Raw genomic sequence first — 21,092 nt, 5'->3', positions numbered from 1 at the left:
AGCTGGACCTACTTGTACTTTACTAAAACACCATTTTGTCTCTATTAAACTTTATTTTAATTAAAAGGCCATTTTTGTAAATAGCATAAATAATATTTGTTTATAATAGAAAAACATGGGTGTTTTGGTAAATAACTAGTGCAGCTTGTTAACTTGCACCTTAGTGTTTTTAGGTGGGTGCAAGTCTCTGTTGTCAAACGCGGCCGCTCCCGGCGCTATCGCGGCGCGGAGCGGCCAAAACCAAGGAGCCGCGTCACAACGCCACCGAGTCACGCGTTTGTGGAAAACGGAAATAGCGGCCGCGAAACGGTGGAGCGGGGCGGACCAAAAGCGGGTCAAATCGGCCGCTTTTTCCATGATTCAGTGTTTTGCACGTTTTTTCCGGCGAGTTGCGACACAAAACGACCGTGTTTTGGTGGTTTTTTCCGCCGTTTTGGTGTTTTGGTGGTTGTGTTGCACTGTTGCGAGTTGCAGGAGAGAGGGAGAAGGTGAGGAAGAGGAAAGAGAATATGGGGGACAGCTTGTAACAAATTAGATCTGAAATTCTTTTGTAGGATAGATCCAACGGTTACAAATTAGATCTGAAATTCTAAAAACAAAGTGGGGGACAGCCTGTAACCCACTACTAGTACTACCTACCAATTTGTCGTTTTGCTTCTTTCTTATATCACTAAGATTTTTATTTTTTTTTAATTGATTCCTCTTTGTTCATTTAACTTTACATTCCTTTTGTATTTACTTTACATTCTTTTTTATTTTCAATAATTATTAATAATTAATTGCTAATGTGATTTAAAAAAGTCACACTCTTATAATAATAATAATAATAATAATAATAATAATAATAATAATAATAATAATAATAATAATTTGTTTTACTAAATTAATAGCAATAGTACCTTTTTTAAAGGAATAATAAATAATACATAGTATAGTCTATTGTTTTTAAATTATGGCAATGATATATTATTTTTGTCTTTATCAAAAAAAAAATAGTATGATATATAGTTTTTAAATTAATAAGTGTATACAATTAATTTGTTTCATTGTTTAAGGTATTTTAATATACAATATGATATTTTAACATTAAAAGTATTTAAGTATAATAGTATTTAATACTAAAGCAATTAATAATCTTTAATTTTTCATTTATACTAATACTAAATATATTTATTTTCCATATTTTATTTCTCTTTCATTAATAATATAATTTTTAGTTTTAGTGTCCGCGTCATGTAATAGCCCCCGCGTCGCGTCCGCATACCGCGCCGCGTCAATTTTTGGGGTGGCCGCGCCGCTCCGCGTTTCCGCTTTGACAACTATGGTGCAAGTTAACAGCCCCATATATATATATGAGGAGGGATCCATTGACTCCAAGAGTAAGTATAAAGACTTACTCCAAATCTTGACCATTAATTTTAATATTAATTGATGGTTGTGATCAATCACTACAAATCCTTAGCATAAGGTTTCCTACTCCTTCTTCCTAAACAATCCAAATAAATGGCAGTTTTGATTGCTATTAAATAAATTAAAACGTAACCCACCAGCCATTTTATTCCATAGAAGATTAAATGAAAAAAAAATGTGATTCAATTGTGAACTATTGCAATTGTAAACTTTGCAGGAATACAACCTTTTATTAAACCGATACAAAAATATGAATTTAATTGAATCAGTTTTTGTTTATTCGATAGAAGATCAATATAATTGAACCAGTTTTTAACTCCACCAGCCATTTAATTGAATCAGTTTTTGATTGAATCAGATCTTTAACTTATTCATATATATAACCTAGAATTTTAATATGCAAGAAAGTCATTGAATAAATCATAAAGGTATTACTAAATTGTATGATTTTCCAAACCTTATAAGCGTTGATCTTTTTTTTGGTGGTGATATAAGCGTTGATCTAGTATTCTTTGAGGTAGAGGCATATGGTACGTTCCAAAAAGTAAGCTGTTTATTTGAGAAGCCAGATTGTTGTGTAGGTGTTGGGTTGTTTAAGAAGGAGTAGTAAAATCTTATGCTAGGAATACTATTGATTAATCATAACCATCAATTAATATTAAAATTAATGGTCAAGATTTGGAGTAAGTCTTTATACTTACTCTTGGAGTCAATGGATCCCTTCTCTATATATATATATATATATATTTAATATGATTTGAGTGGATTTACACTGTGTAGATATTAACCTCTTATTTTAAACAATTTATTGTATGCTTTTATTAAAATAAAAAACTTATTATACGCAATTAACTTCCATAAGTATATTTTTTTAAATTTTTTTAATTTACTTTTACATTATTTTATAAAGATAATCATTTTTAAAAAAGGAAAAAATCCAAAAAAATTATCAAAAATAAGTTACTTAAAAAACTAAGAATAAACCATCATCAATTTAGTCCTTAAATTATTTTTAATTGTTTAAAATAATCTATAAATTATGTTTCTCTCTTTTATTTTTAAAGAAAAATGAGACTAGTTTCGTGAATTAGTAATAGTTTAGGAACTATTTAATATATTTATAGAGTTTTTGGGTTAAATTGATGAGTGAATGGTATTTTAGAGATCAAATTGATGAATGAATAGGTGAGGTAGGGGTTTGCTGGTTTTGGGGGGAAAGACAGCAGCGGTAGTTAACAACCGCTGGGTCCCAGCGGCAGTTAACTGCCGGCGGATCTTCCAGCGGTAGTTAACTACCGCCAGGGGCATTAAGATCATTTACTTGTGTCAATTGGAAGTATTCTTTGTCAAAAAAGCAACTTTCGTAGTTTTAAAGAGTATTTGCGAAACCAAACAATTGGGCCTGGTAGAATTTGAAAATTGCTCTTTAAGCACCTATGGTTTGCTCAGTCACCCCCGAACTACCCAAAATAGCTCTAATGACAATTAATTACCGTTCACTGCCGAAACGGCAATTAATTGTTGTTTAGTTCCATTGTTTGCGTGAACATCTCAGATCCATACTCATTCTTTGAGTTTGATACAATCAGATTTTGCCGGTTCTGCAATTAATTAAACAGAACCAACCACGATGATGGCGAATAGGCAAGGTAAGATGCAACAATATTGTATATTTTAATAATGTGAAATAATTAGAAAAAGAAAATAGTTGATTGGATTGTAGAGATGGGGAAAGAAGAAGTAGCAGAAGGAGATTACCAAGAAAGACAAGATGAAAATGACGTTTTGGAAAGGAAGAAACAGAGTATGGATCTCAATGCGGAACAATGGAACTGAACGACAGCGAATGATAATTAATGACATGATAATTAATTGTCATTAGGGTATCTTTTTGGAAGGATTTTAGGGTATTTTGGATAGTTAAGGGTTCCTGTGAGCAAACCATAAGTGCCTAAGGAACAATTTTCGTTAATGAGCTTTACCAAGAAAGAATTATTCAGAAGAACCTGAATCTGATTCATGGGTGCAACAATTTTTGGTTAAACTTTTACTTATCTTCCGGTCGAGCCTTAGATTATAAGAGTCTCTTTTCCTTGAGAACCGGATGGTTACAGAAAAGAAAAGAGTATTTGTGGCTGGTTATGTCTCTCAAGCGATCGTTTTGAATGAAATGAGCATAATTTTTGAATTTTAAAATCTAGACATACCAAGAGTCTCTAAGAAAGGGTGGAGGCTATATCTTTACAGGCTATACTATTTTAACAAAAGATACGGGCCATATTGTTACTGCTTAGTTGTTGATTTCATTTCTTAATTACCAAAGTAATAGTGTAGCAAGTAAGATCAAGACGTGCATGATTCACGGTAAGCAATAGCAACATAGCAAGTACACTTTCAAAAGGATCACGCAGCATATATTTCGTACAAAACATCTTACTAATCTAGACAGCTAGACTTGCTTATATTCATTCTGTAATCTGTCTCTTTAAACAGTAAGGAACTTCCCCTATCCATGGATATATCAAAACAACCACAATAAATATATATTTCATCCCTTCTTGCATCTATCTAATTTCTTTGACAACCACCATGAGAAGATGTCCATTTTGCACCGCAAGCATAGCAAAACTCAAATTTGCACCTGCAAACAAACATCACCCTTATTCAGTTGTTCACTGATTCTAGTCTTACAACAATTTCTTAATTAAGGGTCACTTTGGTTCTTCAACTTTACCATGATTTAACTTATGATGGTCCTTCCTTTTAATCAAAACGTTAAACAGTGGCATTTAATAAAAATGAACGATATTGATCTTTGGAGCACTTGTTCATGCAATTAATGAAACCAATCCAAATAGCTCCGGCCAAATGAATGCCAAGACAATCATCTCATACTTATCTTTCAATTAACAAAGTAAAACTAAAGGACCAAAGTGACACAAAAAATGATAACAATACCAAAAACACACAATTTAAAAAAATAAAAAAAAATCAAATTTTTGTTCGTTTCATTTTCTTATCTGTTTCCGAAAATAGAGAAGAGTTGAATTTGTGAATAGAACAAACTGACCTGCACGTAATATGCAAACATCCATCCCTTTTTTCAACATAGAACCTGCATCTTGGACACCTTTTCCACCTTTTCTTATTAGCCAGCTCCCTCACAAGGAGATCTTCCCTTCCTCTTTCATCGACATTCATTGTTTGAAACTCCTCACAACCAACCCCAGGATGCCAAGTGACATGACAGCTTGCACAAAACAATCTATGACAAGAAGGGCACTCAGATTCCCTAACATCTTCTCTTCCTTCATCCTCATCAAGCAACATTTCAGAACAATCCTTAAACGGGCAATAGAACTTAGGAACAGCAAGAATAAAAGCCTCACACAATGCATCATTCCACCTATCAATCAACTCTTTTGGAAGCAATGACCTGCAAGATTCAAGCTCTAACACACCCTTGCAGTTCAGACCAGGACAAGACACATTTGTTATGTTGTCTTGGATTTTTGTAGCCACTTGTTTGACAACACATTCAGAACAAAATGAATGGTAACATATTTGATTCCTGAACATCTCCTCAGTCCTTTTTGTTTCCGCACAAATCTCGCAAATGATGATCGGAGAAGACTGTTCATCAGCTTTGAAGACAATGCCAACATCAATAGCCTTCGATGAAGATGCTACGCAGTGCAATGGTGGTGGTGACGGCATAAGGGTTTGATGAAACTGTATCTCTTCAGAGACTGTTTTTGATGAAGATGCTACACACGGTAATAATGGTGGTGGTGCCAAGAAGGAAAAGGATGAAGGGTTTTGGTGAGAAGTGATGACAGAGGCCAATAAGGTTTCTTGCAACTGTAATGCTTCAGCGTACTTGTCATCGGAGACAGGGACGTTAGGGTCAATTTCATTGTCGGAGACAACGGAGAAGTAAAAGTCGTCTACGGTGTCAAGGTCAAGGAATGAGGAGGATGGTTGTTGCGCCATTGGTGTAAGTTTTTGTGTGTTTATGTGGCTCACTCCATTGTTCTTGTTTTGGGGAAATGGGGGAGGAACGAACGAGTTTATTAAAGTGGGGTGAGTGTGAAAGGTTAGTGGAAGTACAATTCAACTGTAGACTTCAAAAAGAGTAAAGAGGAGAAAGAAAGACAAAAATCTTCACTGAAAATATATAAAAAGTGAAGGTGTGATGAAAATAAAAATGTAAAGACACATTATAATTCTTGTACTAATAAACTACTATACAGAACTTGAATAATCAAACAACACTAACAAAGAAGCATAGCATACATGAAAAGGTTCATATATATAAATGGTGTTGAGAAAGAAAGTGATCACCGATGATGATGACGATGACCGAGAGAGTTTGAGGAAGAAGAAAGTGAAAGAGAGGAAGTAGAATCCCTAAATATTGCGTCAATGTCAAGTCAACACTCAACTGTTCCACTTCCCCAAACTATTTCAAGTGAATTGTGATGAGTTTCGAAATTCCAATTCCAATACAATAAATAAAGGGGACTTTAGTCATTGAATGGGAAAGAAGTAGTCACTTTAGTTCCTGAATGCAGAGAAATTGCAAAACATTCCTTGAATGTAGACTCTGTTGATCAATTTCATGGACTAAAGTGACTAACGGAGTCACATTCAGGGCTAAATTGACTAACAGAGTCTTCATTCAGGAACTAAATTGACTAACAGGGTCTACATTCAAGGACTATTTTGCAATTTATTTGCATCCATGGACTAAAGTGACGACTCCTTTCCTATTCAGGGACTAGAGTGACTAATCTCCCAATAAAAGGCTTAGTAGCAGTTTTGCATCTGTGGCAGTTTTGGCCCCCAAGACCAATTTTGACTCGGTCTACGCTGACGTGGCACCCTAAGTGAGGTGCCACGTGTTATTTTTTTATTTATTTTTTTGCCTTGGGGGCCAAATCTGCTACAGTTGCAAAACTTATGGGTGGTTTTGTAGTTTTTTTCTTTCTTAGGGGGGCAAAATCGCAACTTCGTGAAAGTTAGGAGGAGAAAACTGCTATTAAGCCTAAATAAAACCACAATAGTAGTCTTTGATTGTGCAATCTTTTATTTTTATTAAGTAGTTTAGGGCTTAGATTCACACATATTATGTGTGGAGAAGCGGAGAAGGGATTCGGGGTTCGAAACCCGACCAATGCACAAATTATCACTTGTGCATTCTATTCTCGCTAACTGAATGCACAACTATTTTGACAAAGGAATTGTAGTATAGTCAAGAATTTCTTTGATAATTTTGATGCATTGAAAGATTATTATGACTAGTTTACTACTTGTTTAGAGATAAAAATGATTATTTACTCGATAAATAATGAATCACTAACATCTTCTTCTTTTTTGTTTATTATTAGTTACATTACATCGGTCTAATTAGATTCAAGTGAACAAATTATTGAGGATGACTAAGTTTTATCCAAGTGATTTAATAGATTTGCCGGAAGTTGCGTTACGCCATTAACTTAAGAATTATGTTACAAATATTCGATTTGACCCAAAATTTGCTAAGTTTAAACTACTTTTAGATCTTTGTGCAAAATTTATGGAAACAAATAAATGCAACACATTTGCTATGGTTTATTAACTTTTGAAGTAGGCTTTGCTCTTGTTGGTAGAAACTGCTAGTGTTGAACATGTTTTTTCATTGTAATGTATTGTATCAAACAATGTTATTTCTTATTTTTAATATAACTTGCATTATTGTTCTTTGAAAATTTAGCCCCACATATATCAAAAGTCTGGATCCGCCCCTGGTTTATAGTTTATTTGGATAACACAGGTTCAATAAATAAGTTTTTGCATTTATGCGCAAAATATTTCTTGATTAACACAAAATAGATCATCTAGTTTTTTTAATCACGTAGTTTAGTGACTGGATATTCTAATCTCCTGTTGGCTCTCTGATGTTGTCCATCCTTCTCAAATTTCAATCATTCACTCACATTTTTCTCCCTCTTATTTATTTGTTCTTAATTGTTTCTCGACCATTAGATTAGCCACGACAAAGTCGACATAACACAAATAAGGTCGAGAGGTTATCCATTTCTTAGATATCCACTTTATAAAATGAAAAATGTGATGTCTGGGGTTCGAATTTCATCCCTACAATGTTTCTATCAATTTTTGTTTTTTAATGACTAAAATCATAAACATTACTTTATAATTATAAAGAAAAAAAGGCCTTTATATTATAAAGAAAAAAAGGTCGGATTGATTCACATGCGACAGACAGGAATCAAAGTAACTAGGAAATGAGATTAAGGGATATAATATGTGTGGTTCATTTCATCATTGTACTTTTTTGCAACCAATCCACGACAACTTCTTCTTGCATAAGCAGTCTATTATTTTCTTACTTTTTTGCAACCAATCCACGACAACTTCTTCTTGCATAAGCAGTCTATTATTTTCTTCTTGCATAAGCATTCTATTATTTTTAGACTATTACTTGACGAGACTCTTGACTCGCAAAAGTTGCTTGGTAAACAAGGGAGAAATTGTGTATCTTATCTCAACTTTCTAGGGGTTTTTCTTTTCAAAAAAGAATAAAAATGTTGTTGCAAATATGCAATGTATATTATTTTAAATAAGTGTAACTCTTTTTTTTTAAACTCTTATCATAAGAATAATTTTTATCATAATTAAATTTATATATACTGATGGTATAACTTTTTTACAATCAAATCACTTCATAATGTTATTTTTTTAGATTTTCCTAAATATCTTTACAAATATATATATATATATATATATATATATATATATATATATATATAATATTTAATATGATTTGAGTGGATTTACACTGTGCGTAGATATTAACCTCTTATTTTAAACAACTTATTGTATGCTTTTATTAAAATAAAAAACTTATTATACGCAATTAACTTCCATAAGTATATTTTTTCCCAGAAATAAACTTCCATAAGTATATTTTTTAAATTTTTTTTAATATACTTTTACATTATTTTATAAAGATAATCATTTTTAAAAAGGAAAAAATCCAAAAAATTATCAAAAATAAGTTACTTAAAAAACTAAGAATAAACCATCATCAATTTAGTCCTTAAATTATTTTTTGTTCAAAATAATCTATAAATTATGTTTCTCTTTTTTATTTTTAAAGAAAAATGAGAGACTAGTTTCGTGAATTAGTAATAGTATAGGAACTATTTAATATATTTATAGAGTTTTTGGGTTAAATTGATGAGTGAATGGTATTTTAGAGATCAAATTGATGATTTATTAAAAACTCAAGTCCACGTAGGTTCAAAGAACAATATCTGTGAATTATGTTTTAATGATAGCAAAACGTTAATAAAGAAACAATATATGAGGTTAATAAAAGACAAATGCAAGAATAAATTCAATTTATGAGGTCTTAATACAAAGATTGATTGTCTAGAAGACGAGCAACAACGACGAGGAAATGGAAAAGAACTTCTTTGGACAAAGATTGATTTGCCATTAAAAAAAATGGAAAAAATATAAATTATAAACATATGTGAGTTTCATACAATACCGTTCTTTCAACATTTCTAGTAAGATGTGTTATCTTATGTGGGCGGATCAATTTATCTAGTAAGCGTAGTTTATGCGGATCTATTTATCTAGTATACAGAATTTGTGAAATAGAAATGAATTTCTTTGTGTGAAGTTTGATCATACAATTTATAAACAAGAAATAAACTAACTTCCATGTTTCCTAAAAAAAAATAAACTTCTATGTTACATAGATGACATGTGTCTTCTATTTTGCCAAGAGTATTCTTCTCCAAGTTTCCTTTTGATGTTTGAATCTTTGGCGTTGAAAAATACATAAATTCTTGCTTGAAAAATACATAATCTATTTAGAAGTTGCATGATGTGAAATATTTCGAGTAACTCTAGACGTTACTTTTAAATGTCTTCTTCAAAATAGCTATCTTCGAGATAGTAATCTTTGAATTTTTGTACTTGATATACCTTTATTTCTTTCAATATTCGAGGAAAATGAGGCTAAATCGCTCAAGAATTGGTTAATCGAATTTTGCATATCAAAGGTGCCCCCAAATGTTGTTTTTCAAAATATTTGAAATTGAGATTGTAGATTTGAATTGATGTAAAGAACTAGAATGTTTTTACTTTTCAGGCGTACCAATAAGTTATCATTTACTTCTTCAAAACTTTTTTTTTTTGAGAGAATACTTCTTCAAAACTTGAAGCGACATATTTGCTGTGACTGCTTCAAAATGGTGTATATGTGTATCAGGACATATTTTGCGAGATCTAGTGTTAAACATATTCTTCAAGAGTTGTGCTTTTTTAAAATAGACACTATGAGTCTCACTTGCGATAATCAAGCATTCTTACATATAGCCTCTAAATCTAATCCAATCTTCCATGAACGAACTAAGTATATCAAGATCGATTGTCATTTTCATGCGAGAAGATTGCTACTTCATTTGTTGGTTTTAATGACCCATTGACAGACGTTTTCATAAATGCACAACACATAATACATAAACACTCCACATCAGCAGTCCTAAGCATGATATTTAACACAACTCAACCCTATATATGGAATTATTCCAACCCCAAGTAGTCCAAGCGTGACCCACCACGTTGTCCTGAACAAAACTAATAACCTCTTACCAAATCAAGCGCCTTTCAAAGTTTCTATACGTTGACGTGAAACAGCGAGGATAAAGGTTAGACTGCATTAGTTAAAACTATGAAGCACGGACACTGACACTGACACCAGAAACGGCACTGACACATCGACAAGTGTCCGTGCAACAGAGGTTAAACAGTAGGGAGGATAATGTCAAGCATAAGTTGAAGCTTTAGACTGCATTGCCTTAAATGCCTTTGATGTAACAAGTGATCGTAATCATGAAATATATAGCACCAACACTTCAGCTTAAAGGTGTGTTGAGTATGAAGCACATACACTCTTCGAATAAGCAGTGTCTCGTGTCCGACACCGACACATATAATTACACTGAATTATATGATTTTCTTAAATTATTAACGGTGTCAGCGTCGTGTCCGGTGTCCGTGTCCGTATTCGTGCTTCATAACTGTGTTCAGTGTCCAGCTCCGACACATGTAGTTACATTTGATTATTTTATTTTCTCAAATTTTACCAGTGTTGATGTGTCAGTATCAGATGTAAGTGCTTCACAAATCAATAATTCCAAATTTAAAACCAAACTGATCCAAGTATTATTATTTAGAATTTTGTAATTTAGAACTGATCCAAGAATTTTCTACCCTCATACTAAAAGTGACCCTTTAAAGTAAAAAAAAAAATTCAACACCTTATCCAAAAATATATAAAAAGTGAAGGTGTGATGAAAATAAAAATGTAAAGACAGTATAATTCTTGTACTAATAATAATCAAACAACACTAACATAGAAGCATAGCATACATGAAAAGGTTCATATATATAAATGGTGTTGAGAAAGAAAGTGATCACCGATGATGATGACGATGACCGAGAGATTTTGAGGAAGAAGAAAGTGAAAGAGAGGAAGTAGAATCCCTAAATATTGCGTCAATGTCAAGTCAACACTCAACTGTTCCACTTCCCCAAACTATTTCAAGTGAATTGTGATGAGTTTCGTAATTTCAATTCCAATACAATAAATAATGACTAAAATCATAAACATGGAGTACTTTATAAATTATAAAGAAAAAAGGTCAGATTGATTCACATGCGAGTAACTAGGAAATGAGATAAAGGGATATAACTATGTGGGTTCATTTCATCATCGTACATTTTTGCTTTTAAAAAAGAAAAAATCATTGTACTTTTTTGCAACCAATCCACGACAACTTCTTCTTGCATAAGCATTCTATTATTTTTATCTCAATTTTCTAGGGGTTTTTCTTTTCAAAATTCCCTCAAAAAAGAATAAAAATGTTGTTGCAAATATGCAATTTACAATCTAAGAATGAAGGTTGAGAAGAAAGTGATGACCGACGATCATCACCGACTGACCTTGAGGAATCCCGGAAAGAGAGCAAGAATGTCTGTTGCGTCAAAGTCAATGTGAAGTCAACACTCAACACTTCAACTTCCCCAAACTATTTCAAGTCAGTGAAGTGAAGTAATCAATCACTTTCGAAATTCTAATACAATACACCCTCCGGTCACTAATATAATCAAAAATCCACTTTTTAGATACATTCAATTAATGATGCATGTGGTCTTCATTATATGTCACATACATCATTAATTGAATGTATCTAAAAAGTGGATTTTTGCTTATATTAGTGACCGGAGGGTGTACTTAATAAATAAGGAAAAGGGATCTTCTATGGTGCAGTTAGGAAACTGACTTTTTTGTAAAAGTTAATTTTGATCTTAATGTTTGATTCATTTTTAAATTGTTGATTACTAATTAATGATCAATAGTAATTCATCTAGTAATGCTTGCAACATCTTGGCCTTATAGGTACTATTTTACCGTTGGCATCTTTAACATGCAAACAGAGTTGATGATATTATGTGATAGTCTTAAGTGTTACACTTTGTGGGGGTGTTACACTTAAAACAATGTAGGATAAAATTAGATTAAGTGTAGTCTTGTTAATCCGATGAATTGATGATACTATGGGGACTGAACTTTTGATGCCACTGTACAAACAGTGGGGTGTTACTCACTACATTTTTGATGATATAGTATTAACTTCACCAAAAAAGTCATTCTTATTTCTTCACCATAGAAGATCCCAATAAATAATGAATCGCAAACATTCTCTTTCACATCCTTTTCAGTTTTCATCTTTGGGTCACAAATATTAACTATATTTTTTATTTTATTTTTACTCAAAAACATCATGTGTATCAAAAAGTTGTGTATATTATACTCCCTCAAAAAAAAAAATTTGTGTATATTATACTATAATATAAAAGTTTTTTGTTTTGAAAGAATAATAATATAAAAGATTAAAATCTATTAGAATACAATTTAAAATAAAATTATTTTTTGAAGGAATTGAAAATAAAATTATTGTTAAAAAGAATGAAAATATGAAGTTTAATTTAATTTTTTAATAAATTAAATATTATAATTTTCTGATATACTAATCATAGATTCATAGAATAAAATGGATAAGTTGATAAGAATTCATCTAAGTATAAGGAAGGATTTGACTTCAAATTTTGAGAATTTTATTGGTAGAAGTTTTTTTTTTTTTGAACAAATCAAAATGAAATATATGCTCAAAAACGAAGTGATTCACCCCGCACAAAGTGTGCTAAAAGTGATGAATCATCCAATGTCAGGTACAAAACACAAGCACCTAAAGAAGATGCTACCAGCAACAAAAAATAAATAATTACATGACACCCATACAAAGAAGTGGGTATCTCCACCAATCATGAAAACCAAACGATAAATGAATCACATTTGAAGAAAGCCATAAAAAAGAGTTCAGCTTCACTCTTTCAACAATACTGAAAGGATCTATAACCGCATTTTTGAATATACAGTTGTTTCTCTCTTTCCAAATTGCCAAATACTAGCAAGCCAGATAACCTTAAGATAATGCTGAGAAAGACGCGGTAAACCTGCCATATGAGTAAACTGAAAGAAATGATCCTAAGAAGTTATTTGAATTTTAAAACATTTTATTAATATTGTGAGATTCTAAGAATAAGTTTAGATGAGTAGGAGATTTAGATGAGATGACATATTTTTTTAATTTAACCATAATCCAGAGTTCGAACTTAAACATAAACATGCAACAATGTTAACAAAATTGAATAATAAGTCTTAGCTTGTGCGTGTAAAATATTTTTTGATTAACGCAAAATAGCTTGCCTCTCCAAAAATATCACTCCCTCCCCTCCCTCTCCCTCCCTCTGCCACATCAAACTCTAATCATAAACAATGTTTGTCCCTACCAATTTTTGTTTTTTAACGACTAAAATCATAAACTTCATAAACTTTACTTTTTATAAAGAAAAAAAGTTCGGATTGATTGCGACCAATGAGAGAAAGGATACATGTGGGTTCATTTCATCATTGTACTTTTTTTTTTGTCAAAAAAAATCATTGTACTTTTTGGCAACCAACCCACGACTACTCCTTGTTGCATAAGCATTCTAGTATCGAGAAAATCTTGTGTGGACCAGGACCAAGAATTTTGGTTTGGTCACACACACAAGAATTTTCCCTCTCTCTTCTCTTCTCTCTTCTCCATTTTCTCTCTCTTCTCTCTCTTCTCTCTTATTTCTTTGTGTGTGACCAAACCAAAATTCTTAGTCCTAGTCCACACAAGTGTTTCTCTCTAGTATCCTTGTTGCATAAGCATTCTAGTATTTCTTTTATTTTAATTACTTTATGCTGAAACATCATTTTTTTTTTGTCTTTTATCTCTATAGTGTAATTCATATTGATACTATAATATCAAAAAGAGAAATGATATTTGTATAAACATTTTTTAATAATTTTTGTGACAACTTTTAATTTCATATTTACATTATGTTTTTACTTTCTCTCTTTGATATTTTGGTTTTTTTTAAATACCTGTTTTTCTTTGTAAATTAGTTGTTGTCCCAAACGTTGTCACCAAAATGGTTGTTCAAATAACACATATCTATCAAAAAAAAGTGTCTACCGGTCCTTTAATATATCTATCTATCTAGAGAAATGATATTTTGACAACCACTTTTTGACAACTTTTGGACAACTTTCTCTCTCATACTCACATGATGTTGTTATCCTCTCTCTTCCTTTTTCTCTCTCCATTGTTTTTGACCAATAAGAAGTGAGAAAAACAAGGTTGTCAACAAAGTTGTCATCAAATGGATGTCAAAATATCATTACTCATCTATCTATCATTATAAATTGAAAGATAGTCAGGCAAACTCTAATTTCCAACCTCAACATCTAATTTATCTCTTTTGTTCTTCATTTTTTGTCACCTCATTTCAATCTTACCCTCTCACTCTTATCTTACATCTCTACTTTACTATAAATATAGATTATTGGAGGCTCTCTATCGTTGAATTCTCTAAGTTTAACCCATAAATAAATTAAATCCCACTATATGAAGGACAATTTTAGTCTTTTTCATGCATTTTGTTAGTCAAAATCAATATTTGTGACATAGCTCTTATGTGGACACTCAAATCCCAACATATGTGTTAAAAATGTTGACTTTCACTAACAAAATGGATGAAAAAGACTAAATTGCAATAATTTAAACAAATTAAAAGATCAATATACACTTTTTTTCTTGTTAGGGAATCATATGAACCTCACAAATATTATCAAAATTAAGTTACTTTAAAAAACTAAGAATAATCCAACAATTTAGTCTATAAATTATCACTCTCTCACCAAGTTAGTCTCTAATTTATTTTTAATTCATCAAAATAATCCCTAAGTTATGATTGTCTCTTTTATTTTTATTGAAAAATGAGGACTAGTTTGATGGATTAGTAATAGTTTATGGATTGATTAATATATTTATATAGTTTATGGGTCAAATTGATGAGAGGGTGATATTTTAGAGACTAAATTGATGGCTTGTTAAAAAAATAAACTAATTCAAGCATAAAAAAAAAATTGTGATAAATGATTTGGAGATGGTAAACTCTTTGCCCCTCATAGAGCTATGATCACGTCGATTCAAAGAACAATATTTCTGAATTATGTTTTGATAATAATAAGACTATTAATAGAAGAACAATTTGTCTCCTAAATGTGTGTTCAAGTATGTAGGTTAGTATAAGACAAATGAAAGAATAAATTCAATTCTCGTGTCTTAATACAAAGGTTGACCGTCTAAAAGACGAATAACAACTTAATGAGAAAATGGAAATGAACTTTGTCGTACAAAGGTTGATTTGCCATTCAAAGAAACGAGAAAAAATATAAATTATACGACAGGGGTGAGTTTCATACAATATTGTTCTTTAGACGATTCCTGGAAGATGTGTTATTCTATGAGAGCAAATATATTTATTTATTATGCATAGTTTATGAAATGAAAATTAACTTCTTTGTGTGGAGTTTGATCATACAATTTATAAACAAGAAATAAACTAACTTCTATGATCCATAGATGTCATGTGTCTTGTAACATCCAAGAGTCTTCTTCCACAAGTTTCTTTTTGATAATTGAATCCTTGGAGTTGAAAAATACATAACTTGTTGCGTTCTTGATACACTTATGTTGGCAGTTTTTAGAAGTTGTATGATTTGAAATATTTCGACTAACTCTGGACGTTACATTTTAATGTCTTCTTTGAAATAGAAATCTTCGAATTAGTAATTTTCGAGTTTTGGTACTTGACATGCCGTTGTTTCTTTCAATCTTCGAGTAAAGTGAGGCTACCTCACTCAGAAATTGGTAAATCAAATTTTGCATATAACAGGTGCCCCAAATGCGGTTTTCTAAAATATTTGAATATATATTTGTATTGATGTAAAGAACTAGAATGTTTTCAGGCGAACCAAAATGGTGTGTATAAGTGTATCAGAAAAATTTGATAGCAATGCTTCTTCCAAGATTAACTCACTTTTCGCAATGCGTCCACATTGATCTTTCTTTTTGTGTTTCTCAATGTTTATTTATAATCATGATCATTCCTCGTATATATTTCCCTTACTCTAAACCTTTACCACTTCAGTTCATCCATAATACTTTCTCCAAATACAACCCTAAAAAGAAAAATGGTTTACCATAAGTCTGAGGTTTCTTTTTCTTCTCCACTAGATTTAAATACTCAAGACATTTCTCAACTTTTGTAGAAACTTTAAAGCTTGTTAAGCCGTGTTTCTTCTGTAAATATTTATGACCGTAATATATTCATTTTATTACCACATTGTACCCGTAATATAAGTTCATAATGCTCTCTAAAGCATATAATGTTTTGAAATGACAATGCATTCAAAACACATGGATCAGCCATTGCTTTTCCAGGTATTTATGCCGAGGAGAAGACGACGAGGTATTTTTGCTGGGATACCGGTTTTTGGAATGTCAACTGCTGTTGAGAATAGCTTTGCAAGCTCAACACATGGATCAACCATTGCTTTTCCAGGTTCTTTGTCTGCAAAGACAGTGTGTGCATTAGCAATTATTCCACTTGCCAAAATAATATTCTAAATAGAAACCTATAAATAACTGCAAAATATTTGAAACCTACTTCTGTGAATGAGTTCATACTCACAGGGAACAAACTTTGCAAAAAAATGTATATTTAAGGATGAAATGTTTTATATTTTACTAATTTTATTTAGTTTATATGTAATTACAAATGCGAATTAAAACTCATAGCTGTTTACGTTACAGGGTTAAAAGAAGTGAAGATGATCAAAATATAGGAGTCTTAAAAGAACATATTGCTAGGTTTTCTTGAAGCAATTTCATAATAAAACCTTAAATGTCTATTTTTTTTACAATAGAACATTCAAAATATAGAAACTATGTAATTCATTGAATGAATAAAAAAAGGATATTTAAATATTAAATCTTTGAGGTATTATAGACGAAGCATTAAAACAAACCGCTGTCTATGGTAAAATAGCAATGTTCCATGAGAAAATAAAAATGAAACCTTTGTGAAGTAAAAAGAAGGAAATATTTTTTAACATTTTAAGCATTGGAGAAATGTAGCACTCTAATAACTTTTCCCAAGTTCACTTACACAAATTTTAGAGAAAGTTAGTTATTTATGGAAAGCAAAAATTAAATGTTATATTACATGAATAATCCTATAAAAATGGTTTTTTCTAGATTACCTTCTCTTGTTTAGAGGTATTTACCTCCTCATGATATCAACCAATCAAAATGTAATATACATTGGCAACAATAAATGTCAAATAAATGAGTAAATTTTTTCTATAAAAAAAAATCAATTTTAGGTAACTTTTAATACTTTTAATTTTTATTGGGTTAATTATATTTTTGGTCACTACAAAATTGCAACCTTGTAAGTTTAGTCCTTACTTAATTTTAATAGCATTTTTAATCCCTACAAAAAAAAATTACTTATAATTTTAGTCCCTGCTAAAATAAATTTTGTTTAATTATCCTTAAACTCTTAAATTTTTTAACGATTCTTTTTATACAAGTTTAGAACACTATGAACGGTTCATTTACTAAAATCTATAATTTTTTAACATGAAATAAATTAAATATGAATTTTTTAAAACGAAAAAAGTTTAAGATATAAGTAACAAAAATATGGACGTAGAAATCAAATTTTTGCGATATTTTTTTCGGAGGACCTTTTAATAACGTTCTTAACACGCCTGTAAAAAATTGTTGAAAAACTTAAGAGTTTAAGCATAAATTAAACAAATTTGGATTGAGTAAGGACTAATATTGAGTGCAGAAATTTTTTGTAGGGATTAAAAATGCTATTAAAATTAAGTAAGGACTAAACTTACAAGGTCGTCATTTTGTAGGGACCAAAAACATAATTAACCCATTTTTATTTAATTATAGACAAGATTACATTATAGGTCCTTTATCTTATTTATTTGTAACACTTTGGTCCTTTATCTTTATTTTTTTTTCATTTAGGTCTTTTATCTCTCATAAAAGCACATATACATCACTACCAAAAAGAAATAGCACTACCAAAAGAAGCACATATACATCCTTTTTCTCTTTTTTTTTTTATTAAAAAAATACATAATTTTATTTTTTAAAATATATTTTTATTAAAAATGTAAAAAAATCCAGAAATATGATGAAGATGTTCATCATCTCCATCTTCTTTCTTTGAATCTTCATCATCTTCATTGAATCAGAAAAAATTCTACACAAATATATCTCCAAATATCATGAATTAATGTTATGTTCACCTCAAATCTTCTTTTAAACACAAAAATCAAAACCCTATAGAAAAGAGATTTAGTTTCATCACAAAAAAAAAAAAAAAATTAGTTATATAAATTGTCACACCGTATATTATTATTATTTTCTAACTCAATATTCAAACCCGACATAAAAATAACCCCAAAATTGAGAGCAGCTTTGCACATCAATTTTGTTGTTTCCAGAACAATCTTAACTTTTGTAAAGCCTAACCCTTCCGCTAGTGACTAAGCCTCCACCATCCGCCTTGCAACATTTGTGAAATTAAGGTTTTGATTTTTGTGTTTAAAAGAAGATTTGAGGTGAATATAACATTAATTCACGATATTTGGAGATATATTTTAGTAGAATTTTTTTTATTTAAAGAAGATGATGAAGATTCAAAGGAAGAAGATGAAGATGATGAACATCTTCATCATATTTCTGGATTTTTTTTTTCATTTTTAATAAAAATATATTTTTAAAAATAAAATTATGTATTTTTTAATAAAAAATGAGAAAAAAGATGTATATGTGCTTTTAAGAGAGATAAAGGACCTAAACGGGAAAAAAAAAGATAAATGACCAAATTGTTACAAAAAAAATATGATAAAAGACCCCTAATGTAATCTTGCCTTAATTATATTTAGGTGTTCAATCTTAATTAATTTACACTACAAGACTGACTTAGAACAATTAAAATTTCACATCAAATTTCTTTCATCTGAATGTCCTTAAATTTATCGGTTACATTCATAAAATTTCTTCTTCCCATTTTGATTGTTGATCAATTTTGTCGTTCTAAACTGCCGCATTTTTCAATTTTCGTGAGAATCGTCGTCGTTCGTTTGATTCCAAATATCGTGAGAATTACCGTTATTTCCAGAACCACGTCAGGTATGGTGAGTTGATTTTTCTTTTTGATTTGATTTTTCTTGGTTGTGAGGTAGTTAATTATAACAATTGAGTAAGTCATCCGTTATACTTTAAGGATTGCTAGCAGGTGTTGCCGCTGTGATGTTTTGGGAGTTTGCTAGCATTTTTTTCGGTTGCTGCTGAAATGGTTATGTCATGAGGCTTTTCTTCTTTTGTTTGGACTTAAAGGTTTTGGCTGATAGTGAGGCAGGTCTATGCGTGTTAGCAGATTTTATTAGGTTGGCTGCTTAAATAAAAAAAAAGTCACGATACCTGACGCGGTTCTAGAAACAACGACAATTCTCACTATAATTTGAAACTGCAGCAGTTTGGAACGACAAAATTGAACAATCAAAATGGGAAGAAAACGAAAAAGAAACAAGAATTGATCAATAGGGAAGAATAAAGAAGAAATTTGAATGAAGGAGATGTTTTTGTTCTCACGTTCGGGGTTGTGGAATAGAAGAAATTTTATGAATGTAAGTGATGAATTTAAGGGCATCCAGATGAAAGAAATTTGATGTAAAAATTTTATGGGTCTTGCTAACAAGTGCCCTAAGGGCATTGTTTAAGGAACCCACAAAAAGAAACTATGTCTTGAAAATACAAGTCCAACACATGTTAAAGTCATAACCGTACAATTTTCAATGCAAAAGTTGCTACTTTTAGATGCTTAAACAATGCCCTTAGGGCACTTGTTAGCCTTTTCCAAATTTTATTTGTTATAAGTCTAGCAAAATAAAATAAAATAATCTAACACACTTAAAAAAAAAAGTACTGCGGGTCTATTTTAACATAATCAAAATTTGAATACATATTTTTCGCTATTTTTTATTCACAATTACATTAACATATAGTTTTAAACCCCGTTATAAAATATGAAACAACCAAAAAATAAAATTACAATAATTACTAAATACAGTAAAATATGACTATTTAAAAATTAGTTTTATACTATAAATTATAAACTTAATAGCAAAATATTTAAGTTTAATTACCATTGATATTTAAATTATAAAGAAATGAATTTATTTTTCTTAAATGGTGGTTCAAAATTAGTATATATCATAAAAATATTTATTTATGTTAAAATAGATTAAAGTGTAGTACATATTTAATTATTAAGGGAAATGGTTGTAATTCAAGCATCTTATAGGGAGAGGAGTGTAGATTTTATTTTTAAAGGGAGAGAAGTGTATATTTTAACATAAGATGAGAGGAGAGTGTAATTTACTCTAAATAAAAATTAAAAGTATTAAAAGTTGCCTTATGATTAAGATTAACTTTTTTAGTTTTAGAAAAAATTGATTCATTTGTTTGACATTTAATGTTGTCTATGCATATTACATTTTGATTGGTTGATATCATAAGAGGGTAATTACCCCCTAAACAAGAGAGGGTAACCTAATTCTCACCTATAAAAATAGTGTTTTGTTGAACATGCATAATGGTTGAGATATTTAAGAATATATCTACCTGTGACATTTTTGAGGGAAAACAACACAATCCACCATATGCCTTCAAAACTGGCCCAACCACAGCCTTCAAAACACGAACATCGCCTTGGTACAAGCACGGGTTTTTCGCTTCAACAACCGAATCTGGAAGGGAGACGGCATAGAATCATAATCACATTTTTTGGCCACTCTCCTGGCAAACTCAAGAGATATTTTCCCAATTCCATCAGAGAAGACATATTTGGTTTTATTATCTACGTCAAGAATAATTTCAATTTCGGTGCTGCTGACCCTTGTAGTTTCGGTAGAGGAACTAAAAGCATTAGCATATTTAGCTACATTTTTTATCCGGCTAAAATCACCCATCCATTCCCTTATGGAACCAGCGGTATCTCCAGCGACATAAAATTTCCAAAGCATTAGCATGTTTTGAAAGGACAATGCATTCACTCCATATCAATTA

At 30.8% G+C, this 21,092-nt stretch overlaps 2 protein-coding genes across 5 annotated transcripts in view; both read right to left on the bottom strand.

Moving 5' to 3' along the window:
• LOC146953344 (RNA-dependent RNA polymerase 1-like) overlaps window positions 1-21,092 on the bottom strand; it is a 72,168-nt gene that overhangs the window by 8,462 nt on the left and 42,614 nt on the right. The window contains exon 1 of one of the 4 annotated variants that reach the window (XM_085709070.1): window positions 10,909-11,193. The exons of 1 other annotated variant lie outside the window; for it this stretch is intronic. The gene's annotated coding sequence lies outside the window, so the exon portion shown is untranslated. Of the gene's footprint in view, window positions 1-5,706; window positions 5,894-10,908; window positions 11,194-21,092 lie in introns of those variants that run through there. 2 more of the 4 variants (XM_085709073.1, XM_085709065.1) reach the window with 2 other exon arrangements.
• LOC146953347 (E3 ubiquitin-protein ligase RSL1-like) lies at window positions 3,769-5,893 on the bottom strand. Its single transcript, XM_085709085.1, has 2 exons — window positions 4,481-5,893; window positions 3,769-4,051 (listed from the first exon to the last, which is right to left on the bottom strand). The coding sequence occupies exons 1-2, from the start codon at window positions 5,401-5,403 to the stop codon at window positions 3,979-3,981; spliced, it is 996 nt and encodes a 331-aa protein (XP_085565211.1). The 5' UTR covers window positions 5,404-5,893; the 3' UTR covers window positions 3,769-3,978.

This window comes from Medicago sativa, chromosome 1, assembly GCF_051527215.1.
Source record: "Medicago sativa cultivar Bolivia chromosome 1, Bolivia_mono, whole genome shotgun sequence".
Classification (NCBI taxonomy): Eukaryota; Viridiplantae; Streptophyta; class Magnoliopsida; order Fabales; family Fabaceae; genus Medicago; species Medicago sativa.
Note: the sequence above shows the minus strand (reverse complement) of the source record. Positions and strands in the feature narration are given on the sequence as shown.

What these genes read in the sequence shown, in the direction of transcription:
- LOC146953347 (XM_085709085.1), bottom strand. Translation starts at nt 5,403, where the DNA reads ATGGCGCAACAACCATCCTCCTCATTCCTTGACCTTGACACCGTAGAC. An exon ending in TGTTTGCATATTACGTGCAG is followed by an intron (nt 4,052 to 4,480) that starts GTCAGTTTGTTC and finishes GTTTGTTTGCAG; the next exon opens with GTGCAAATTTGAGTTTTGCT.